Genomic DNA, 9,950 nt, shown 5'->3' on the forward strand with positions numbered 1-9,950 from the left:
TTTTATACCCATCATCTGGGTGCCAATTCACCATATTTTGTGGTCACTATTGAAAATCCATTGTCTATCAACTCTATCTGTAAATTATACGTGAGGAAAAACTATAGGCTTTAATTACATGAAATTATGTTATTGTCGATACATTAAAAACATGCCAAAGTGCACATCATTCTGAGAAGCCCGCGCACGTTGGACGTGAGTCTAGCTACGCAAGTACGTCGTGGAGACACGCGCAATGATAGCCGGAAGCATCGATAGGGTGAGACTATAATTCGATGAAATTCACTGTATTTCGTAAGTGCAAAGCTTTCACTGTCTTTCTTTTTCACGAAAGTTAGCTCGATAAAATACAGACCTCTCGACGTGGCGGTGGAGGAAATGCTGTGGGGAAGGCAGTTCCTTTTATCGACTTAGTTACTCGGTGGGGTTTGAGCTGACGTGGGGAGAAGTTCGAGATGCCAGAAAAGAGCAGACAAACAAACAGCCAGCGGATTAATCAACTGAGCGACTGTCCGAACGGGGGCTAAGCAGGGGACACGGGGGAAATATCAACGAGACCAATTCGTCGCTAGAGTTTTGGACCCAAGAATGTCTCAAATAATTTTCTAACGTTGTTGTTTATCCCCATGCCAAGTGCCAGCAGTGGCACAAAGAAGAAAAATACCACGCGAGGAGAGAATTTTTTTCCCCCAATGTGTTCCTGTCCAGCTTGTCAAGATAGAACACTTCTGTCAATATGAAACTTGACATGATTTGACTGTATGCTTCACCAGTTACAAACTAAATAGCTTGCTATATCCCATTGAAAACAGTACAAGAGAGTACAAACACTGCGTGGATATAGGTAATTAATGTTTAATTAGCTTGAATCCATTTGAGTTGTCAAAGGCCTAATCGTTGCAGTCAGCCCCAGGCTTTGCTACACGATACAGAACATGTCCTACTTTGAATCCGACATGAATTCGCTATTTGCCAGCCTTGTCACTGCTTTCTCTGTACTCAAACTGCATGCAAATCTTCCTTAATAGCCTAATTAAACTATTGTTTAATATTGCTTCTGAGGTTGTATAGGAGCCAACCGTATACATGTATGGCCTGTGTATTTTTTTTTGTAGCCAGTAAGTCAACAAGGTCGAGTTATTAGTTGATTTGGTTGTCATTATACGTCAAACAGTAAACTTAGAAGGAGGAAATAAATGAATTCTGAAATGTCCCCTGGTGTCAGAAGTGGGATAGCCATGGCCCACCATTCGACGCCCAGTTCCCAGAAGGCCCTGATGATGGAGCTGAAGTCCCTGCAGGAGCAGCCAGTGGAGGGCTTCCGCATCGGCCTGGTGGAGGAGTCGGACCTTTACAACTGGGAGGTGGCCATCTTTGGCCCCCCCAACACACTGTACGAGGGAGGCTATTTTAAGGTGAGGTTACTGTGTAGGGGTGTAGCAGGTTTATGTGTGGTGAGCCAACCGCGGAGGGAGGGGGGTGGGTCATGGGTGGGATGTACAACAAGCTGCTTTGTTGCCTAAGGGTGTAGCAGGTTTGTGTATGTCTTCAGGTGTTTCTCCCTCCAATCTCGCTCGCTTTGTCTGTTTCTCGCTTCCTTTCTTTCCCACTCACCCCCTCCCTCACCAGCCTCCTTCCCCCTTGCAGTTTGATCGTTATGCTCCAGACTCCTATTTTTAGCTGTGGACGGATATAAATGGCACCTAAGCATAGAGCGAGCGAGGAAGAGAAGGGCATGATGAGACTCTTCTCCTTTCCCCTGAGTGACTTATTCAGTGTGTCTAGTACACCACATTAGCATAAAAGTCTGGTGAGCGGGAGCCCACATCCAGGCCATGGCATGTACTCTTCCAAGTGGGCAAAACTGGTTGCAATGACATCAGTGCAATGATTATTATAACATATTTTGTGAGTGATGTCATTGTCAGGTTGTATACTGGTTGTAAAGTGAAGTTTTGTAAATGTTTTTCTAGCAACCACAAAATATCTATTTATCTGGTTATCGGACCAAATAACTACTAGGGCTGTGATGATACCAGTGTCGCAATATTTTTTTTCAAAAATGAAAGCCGAAGCTTGGAAAATAAATAATTACTCATGTGATTCTGGATGACAACATGTTTGTTTCCAGCATTAGGGTTGTTTTGCTAAAGAAGTTAAATCCGCTTCGTGATTTGTTTCCTTGCCGCGATACTAACAAGTATCGCGATACTGGTATCGTCCCGGTTCTAATAACTACCAGTATTATCAGATAGCCTAACAACTAAAATGTGACGTATTTCTGAGGAACAAAGATGCCATGTGACTAATCTAGTTGCATGACGTCTTCTCAACCAGAAAACCGGTTTACAATTAGAGAACGACCAATCTTGATTTATTTTATTATTATTTTTGTGTCTCTACCGATTTTTGGGCCTCAAGGAGGCTGATATTTTAGACTGATATTCAATATAATAAAAATGTTAATAATTTGGTGACAATTTGCCAGAAACAGCCATGTATGCATTAATGAATCAATTTGAAAATCAAACAATACATTTAACTTTGGTAACAACAACAATCTAACTACATACCAGCATGGTAATAATTTAATATTTTATAATGGTAAATCTCTTGATAAACTGTGTAAATTAAGATTGCATAGTCTTACTCACAATATAGGTTAATACATATTTAATAGGAGTGTGTGCATGCATTGAGTTACTGAGCTTGTTTTGGCTCACCAGTGGTGTCTATGGTGCTACAGATGACAAACAACATTTGTGTAGAAGCACCACTCCAGCATGACGTGCCTGTATGTATGGACATCATATAGGCACTGCTGTTAGTTTGAGAATATAAAATAACATATATTCAATAGAAATTGGTCCAACATAACGTCATGATTTGTGATCACAGATAGTATTTTTGTTAATTTTCTGTTATCGGGGAAACATGTTTTTTTTTCAGCTGTCAGGACACATCTCTAAACAACTCAGCTGCCAGGACAAAATTAGAAACGACTCAGTTGGCTAGTTCAACTATCTGTCATGAAACAGGCAGGTTGTAACTTGAAACTATTGCTACGATTGGCTAGAGCGAGGCTGTAACCACGCTCTCTTTCACATCCCCTCACAGCTCTCTCCATTGCTCATATCACTTGTTACTGTTTATTGCTACTATGAGAACTAGCTCAATGGCGATGACATTTGCTTCCAAGCCATAAATATGGATAATATCTAACAATTAGAGCGAGGGTTGGAAAACAGATGAAACGACGATGCACGTTCTGTCTAAATGACTCTAATCTGCCCATAGTTTGAGAAGTGAGAATGCACACATGCTTGCTGATCTAACGCTTATTGGTCTATAAACATGCAGGAAAATTCTTAGGTAGCTAAACCTATTGTCAACCTTTATTTTGGTATTTTAAAACACTACTTTCCCTGTTACGACAATCATCTAATCCAACTATTAACTGTCAATTTACGGATATGATTGCGGCTGGTCAGATCAACGCACCAGGAAATGGCTAATGTTACACTGCAAGTCAGATGGCTCGTTGCCAAAAAGGTTGCATGTTCAAAATGATAACCAGCTAACATTAGCTAACTATGTTGGGTATTAGCTCCTATCTGATCTTAGCACCATGTTTATCTAGTCAGCTTGCTAGTATAGTAGCTAATATAGCTATCTAACACCACAGATGAAAGGTGTTAGTTAGCAAAATAACATGAAGTCTATTGTTTGCACGTGTTAAAAGTGCTCTGTTTAGTAAAAAAAATATAGGGGCCATATAAATCAAAATGTATTGGTCACATACATGTGTTAAGCATATGTTATTGCGGGTGTAGCAAAATGCTTGTGCTTCTAGCTCCGCCAGTGCAGTAATATCTAACAAGTAATATCTAACAGTTTCACAACGTATACACCAAAAAACACGTAAATCTAAGTACAAAATGGATTAAGTATATGTATGTGCATATATATATTAGTTAAGTTTGCATACACATAGGTTGGAGTCATTAAAACTCATTTTCAACCACTCCACAAATTTCTTGTTAACAAACTATAGTTTTGGGAAGTCCGTTAGGACATCTACTTTGTGCATGACACACATCATTTTTCCAACAATTGTTTACAGACACATTATTTCACTTATAATTCACTATCACAATTAAAGGTATTGGAATGGCCATCACAAAGCCCTGACCTCAATCCTATAGAAAATTTGTGGGCAGAACTGAAAAAGCATGTGCGAGTAAGGAGGCCTTACTAACCTGACTAAGTTACACCAGCTCTGTCCGGAGGAATGGGCCAAAATTCACCCAGCTTATTGTGGGAAGCTTGTAGAAGCGTTGGACTAGTAACCGGAAGGTTGCAAGTTCGAATCTCCGAGCTGACAAGGTACAAATCTGTCGTTCTGCCTCTGAACAGGCAGTTAACCCACTGTTCCTAGGCCGTCATTGAAAATAAGAATTTGTTCTTAACTGACTTGCCTAGTAAAATAAATGTAAAAAAAAAAAAAAGGCTACCCAAAAACGTTTAACCCAAGTTAAACAATTTAAAGGCAATCCTACCACATACTAATTGAGTGTATGTAATCTTCTGACCCACTGGGAATGTGATGAAAGAAATAAAAGCTGAAAGAAATCATTCTCTCAACTATTCTGACATTTCACGTTTTTAAAATAAAGTGGTGATCCTAACTGACCTAAAACATGGAATTTTTACTCTGATTCAATGTCAGGAATTGTGAAAAACTGAGTTTAAATGTGTTTTGCTAAAGTGTATGTAAACCTCCGACTTCAACTGTATGCGCACACACACACACACATACATATTTATATGTATGTATGTCAGAGCGGCATTGGACTATAAAGTGGCATTTATATAGAGTACAGTATATACATATGAGATGGCTGATGCAATATTTAAACAGGTAAAGTGACTAAGATACTGTAGAATAGTGTATAGTTTACACTCGAGATGAGTAATGCAAGATACGGAGAAATTATTAAAGTGGCCAGTGATTCCTAATATGTCTATAGGCAGCCGCCCCTGACATGCTAGTGATGGCTGTTTAGCAGTCTGATGGCCTTGAGATTGAAAACTAGCTTCTGTCTCTCGGTCTTAGCTTTGATGCACTTGTACTGACCTCGCCTTCTGGATGATAGCAGGGTGAACGGGCAGTGGCTCGGGTGGTTGATCTTTTTGGCCTTCCTGTGACATCTGGTGCTGTAGGTGTCCAGGAGGGGGATGTTTGGCCCCAGTAATGCATTGGGCAGACCGCACCACCCTCTGGAGAGCTTTGCAGTTGTGAGCTGTGCAGTTGCCATACCAGGCGGTGATACAGCCCGGCAGGATGCTCTCAATTGTGCATCTATAAAAGTTTGTGGTGGTTTTAAGCCTAATTTCGTTAGCCTCCTGAGGTTGAAGAGGCGCTATTGCGCCTTCTTCACTACACTGTCTGTGTGGGTGGACCATTTCAGTTTGTCAGTGATGTGAACGCCAAGGAAGTTTTCCACCTTTTCCACTGCGGTCCCATCGACGTGGATAGGGGGGTGCTCCCTCTGCTGTTTCCTGAAGTCCACGATCATCTCCTTTTAGTTTTGTTGACTTTGAGTGAGACGTTATTTTCCTGGCACCACACTCCGAGACCTCCCCTTCTCTCATTGTTGTTGATAATCATGCTTACTACTGTTGTGTCGTCTGCAAACTTGATTGAGTTGGAGGCGTGCTTTGCCACTCAGTCATGGGTGAACAGGGAGTACAGGAGGGGGCTGAGCACGCACCCTTGCGGGGCCCCATTTCATTCTTGAGGATCAGCGAAGATGTGGTTTCCTACCTTCACCCACTGAGGGTGACCCGTCAGGAAGTTCAGGACCCAGTTGCACAGGTCGGGGTTCAGACTCAGGGCCTCGAGCTTGATGATGAGTTTGGAGGGTACTATGGTGTTGAATGCAGAGCTATAGTCAATGAACAGCATTCTTACATAGGTATGCTTCTTGTCCAGATGGGACAGGGCAGTGTGGTGGTGATTGTATCGTCTGTGGATCTATTGGGATGGTAAGAAAGATCCTTGACTAGTCTCAAAGCACTTCATGTTGATTGTCATTTAGTTCAGTTACCTTTGCTTTCTTATGTACAGGGACAATGGTGGCCATCTTGAAACATGTGGGGACAGCAGACTGGGATAGGGAGAGATTGAATAGCTCTGTGAACACACAAGCCAGCTGGTCTGCGCATGCTCTGAGGACACTGCTAGGGATACCATCTGGGCTGGCAGCCTTGCAAGGTTTAACACTCTTAAATGTCTTACTCACGTCGGGCATGGAGAAGAAGAGCCCACAGGTCCTTGATAGCGGTCCGCAAACCTACCACATACGTCTTGTCTGAGCTGCTGAACTGTGACTGAGCTTTATCCCTATACTGACGTTTAGCCGGCTTGATTGCTTTGAGGAGGGAATAACTACACTGTTTGTATTCTTCCATATTCCTAGTCTTCTTGCCTTGGTTAATTGCGGTGGTCCGCGCTTTCAGTTTGGCATGAATGCTCCCATCTATCCACGGTTTCTGGTTGGGGTAGGTTTTAATAGTCACAGTGGGTACAACATCTCCAATGCTCTTCCTGATAAACTCATTCAACGTATCTGTATACACTACCATTCAAAAGTTTGGGGTCATTTAGAAATGACCTTTTTGTTTTTTAAAGAAGCAAATTCTCAATTTTTAAAATAACATCAAATTGATCAGAAATACAGTAGACATTGTTAATGTTGTAAGTGACTATTACAGATGGAAACGGTAGATTTTTGAACTTTTTATTTTTATTGTATGCCTATCAGAGGCCCATTATCAGCAACCATCAATCAATCCTGTGTTCCAATGGCATGCTGTGTTAGCTAATCCAAGTTTAGTATACAGCATTGTACGAGATCTTCAGTTTCTTGCCAATTTCTTGCATGGAAAAACCTTCATTTCTCAGAACAAGAATAGACTGACGAGTTTCAGAAGACAGGCCTTTGTTTCTGGCTATTTTGAGCCTGTAATCAAACCCACAAATGCTGATGCTCCAGATACTCACTAGTCTAAAGGAGAGTTTTATTGCTTCTTTAATTAGAACAACAGTTTTCAGCTGTACTAACATAATTGCTAAAGGGTTTTCTAATGATCAATTGACCTTATAAAATGATAAACTTGGATTAGCTAACACAACGTGCCATTGGAACCCAGGAGTGATGGTTGTTGATAGTGGTCCTATGTAGTTATCAATAGAAAAAGCAGCCGTTTACCGCTACAATAGTCATTCACAACATTAACAATGTCTACACAGTATTTCTGATCAATTTGATGTAATTTTAATGGACAAAAGCTACAACAAAAATCTTTTAATAACTTTTCCAGGGACCTGATCCAAAAGGGAAGCAGTGAAGTGTATCAAGTAAAACTCACAACGAGCTTATCATGTCTGCACAGGGCATGTTTTGAAACGGTGATAATACTATCTGATGTGAAGCAGAGCAGTGCCTCTCCCGAAAGGGCTAGCGCTGCTGGACACAATGTTCTCACAGACCTCCATGCTTGCTCATACATACGGACACACACTTGGCCCCCAATAGCTCATACACACTAACATGACAAACTAGGGGATCATTCTCATGCTCTCTGAATTGTATCCAACTAATTTTAAGGGTTATTTGGCTTTAATAAATGGAATTAAATATGTCTGAAGCTGATGGTCATTTCTGTTGTCTCTATCAGTCTCACATCAAGTTCCCCATCGACTACCCCTACTCCCCTCCGACCTTCCGTTTTCTCACCAAGATGTGGCATCCTAACATCTACGAGGTAAGTGTATTCCCAAAGTATATGAATCTTAACATATTTCAAGAGTTTTCTCCATCCAGAATTGGACTTTTTTGTGTTCCAACAGAACGGCGACGTGTGCATCTCCATCCTCCACCCTCCCGTTGATGACCCCCAGAGCGGGGAGCTACCCTCAGAGAGGTGGAACCCCACCCAGAACATCAGGTACCTCAACCCGCTACAAACCTTGTGTTCTTTAATTATGGCATGCAATTGAAAACATTTAAGTGTTTCGCTACGGAAAACAAAAATAAGCTTTTAAGAAGAATTTTATTTGCTGCCTAATGAGTACACTTTGGCTCAACCACAAAGCTCAAACACTTTGTTACTCAAGATGCACTTGATATAGCTTGATGAAATGGTGGAATCAAGCGAGTAGTTCCAAAAGGGCAAACATTGCACACCTGTATTTCTAATGATTTCCCATTTGTACTTGACCTAGGTCAGGTCTATCGCACTTCACATGTTTACCTATTTTGAGCCCAAAAAAATGTAAATGAAAAGACAATCAACTTTTAGACTATACGTTGAAACAAATGACAGAGGACTACACATGCAGAAAAAGCCATTGACATCACAACCTTCCAGATCTTTGGGGGAGACCAAAAGACAATATGGAATGTCATCATAATGCCTCAATTGGGGGTGTCAAAGGTTTAAAGGGCAGTGCTCGGGAGTAGACAGTCCCTAACAGTCAAAGTGCCAAAAGGATAATGCATGCCAGTCGGCGAGACACTTTCTCAACCCCCGGGGCAGGTTGAAAGTGCTGAGTGTGTGTTTAACCAAACATCCAGAGAGGAAGTAGCATCTAATGGAGCCACATGGGTGAAATGGTGAGGTAACATTGCTGTCACAGAGGAAGTCAGTGCAAATAACTCAATCATTCAAGGAAATCAAGTAAAGCCACATTACTTAGAAACTAAGGTAAAGGACCCATTGTAAATGAAATATTCAGGTAATGTTTTAGAGGACATAAAGTCAAATTAGTAACGTGTGTGTACAGGACCATCTTGTTGAGTGTGATCTCTCTGCTGAACGAGCCCAACACATTTTCACCGGCCAACGTGGATGCCTCCGTTATGTTCCGCAAGTGGAGGGACAGCAAGGGCAAGGACAAAGAATACGCTGAAATTATCAGGTAGGAAGGACACATGCACACTAACCCAACCATTTGATTTACCTTTTTCACAACAAAGTTGACACACACAGTCACAGTGAGTGAACCCTTTGCGATGTTTCTCTCCCCAACCCCGCCCCCAACAGGAAGCAGGTGGTGTCCACGGTGGCAGAGGCGGAGCGCGACGGTGTCAAGGTTCCCACTACGCTGGCTGAGTACTGCGTTCAGACTCGGGTTCCCTCCCAAGACAGCAGCTCAGACCTGCTCTACGATGACCTCTATGACGATGATATGGAGGAGGAGGAAGAGGAAGATGAAGACGAGGAGAGCGACATGGAGTCAGGAGGAGAGGCAGAGGGGACCAGTGGAGGAGAAGGAGGGGTCACTACTGGCTGCTATGACGACGACCAGGAGGATTCTGGAAACGAGGACTCTTGATGATGATGATGAACGCCCCAAATTGACGCCCCACTCCCTGCCACATCCGATCCTAGCTCCCTCCTGATCCTGTTAAGCCTGGATCATCACCTAAAACAAATACTTGTACATCTGGTACATTGATAGTAAATTAATAACTGGACAAATTAGTGGATTCCAAATAAAGGCGTGGTCGACCGCAAAATAAAACAAAAATATCTCCAAATATAATTTGTCTTTATGAGAGCAGTGACAAATTTCTTAATTTGTCCTTTTGATATTTGACTTGACCGCATGGTTTTGGTCACATAGTCAAAGCATGCCTCCCTCGTCTGATGGATTGATAGAAAGCAGACAGTTGATGATGAACACAAACAAACAGCCGAGCCCACAGGAGTTTGTTTTGTTGCGAGATGTGCAGATATCTGCTTTTTGGAGAGGATCAAGTGTAGTATCTGTTCATACCAGTTTAATATCCAAATGGAATTTATGAACAAGGAGTCGGAAAAGGTGCTTGCTCCATGTGACGACCCAGTATTGCAGTGCATCTGGGAACGGAGCACACACA

General features: G+C 42.0%; 1 protein-coding gene and 1 pseudogene across 2 annotated transcripts; both read left to right on the top strand.

Annotated features, from left to right (window-relative positions):
* Window positions 1-204: 204 nt before the first annotated feature.
* LOC115142750 (ubiquitin-conjugating enzyme E2 R2-like) lies at window positions 205-9,613 on the top strand. 2 transcript variants are annotated; one of them, XM_029682429.2, is made up of 6 exons: window positions 206-844; window positions 1,226-1,415; window positions 7,744-7,830; window positions 7,916-8,013; window positions 8,852-8,986; window positions 9,112-9,613. In XM_029682429.2, the coding sequence occupies exons 2-6, from the start codon at window positions 1,239-1,241 to the stop codon at window positions 9,401-9,403; spliced, it is 789 nt and encodes a 262-aa protein (XP_029538289.1). In that variant the 5' UTR covers window positions 206-844; window positions 1,226-1,238; the 3' UTR covers window positions 9,404-9,613. The 2 variants fall into 2 exon arrangements, with proteins under 2 accessions (XP_064857700.1, XP_029538289.1); XM_065001628.1 differs by having other exon boundaries at window positions 205-1,415.
* Window positions 9,614-9,803: 190 nt separating this feature from the next.
* On the top strand, window positions 9,804-9,950 carry LOC115143828 (U2 spliceosomal RNA; annotated as a pseudogene).

This window comes from Oncorhynchus nerka, linkage group LG15 (genome assembly GCF_034236695.1).
Source record: "Oncorhynchus nerka isolate Pitt River linkage group LG15, Oner_Uvic_2.0, whole genome shotgun sequence".
Classification (NCBI taxonomy): Eukaryota; Metazoa; Chordata; class Actinopteri; order Salmoniformes; family Salmonidae; genus Oncorhynchus; species Oncorhynchus nerka.

Coding starts and splice junctions, on each gene's coding strand:
- LOC115142750 (XM_065001628.1), top strand. CDS start 1,197: ATGAATTCTGAAATGTCCCCTGGTGTCAGAAGTGGGATAGCCATGGCC. Junction 1,416..7,743: donor ACGAGGGAGGCTATTTTAAG/GTGAGGTTACTG, acceptor TGTCTCTATCAG/TCTCACATCAAGTTCCCCAT. Junction 8,014..8,851: donor AACCCCACCCAGAACATCAG/GTACCTCAACCC, acceptor GTGTGTGTACAG/GACCATCTTGTTGAGTGTGA.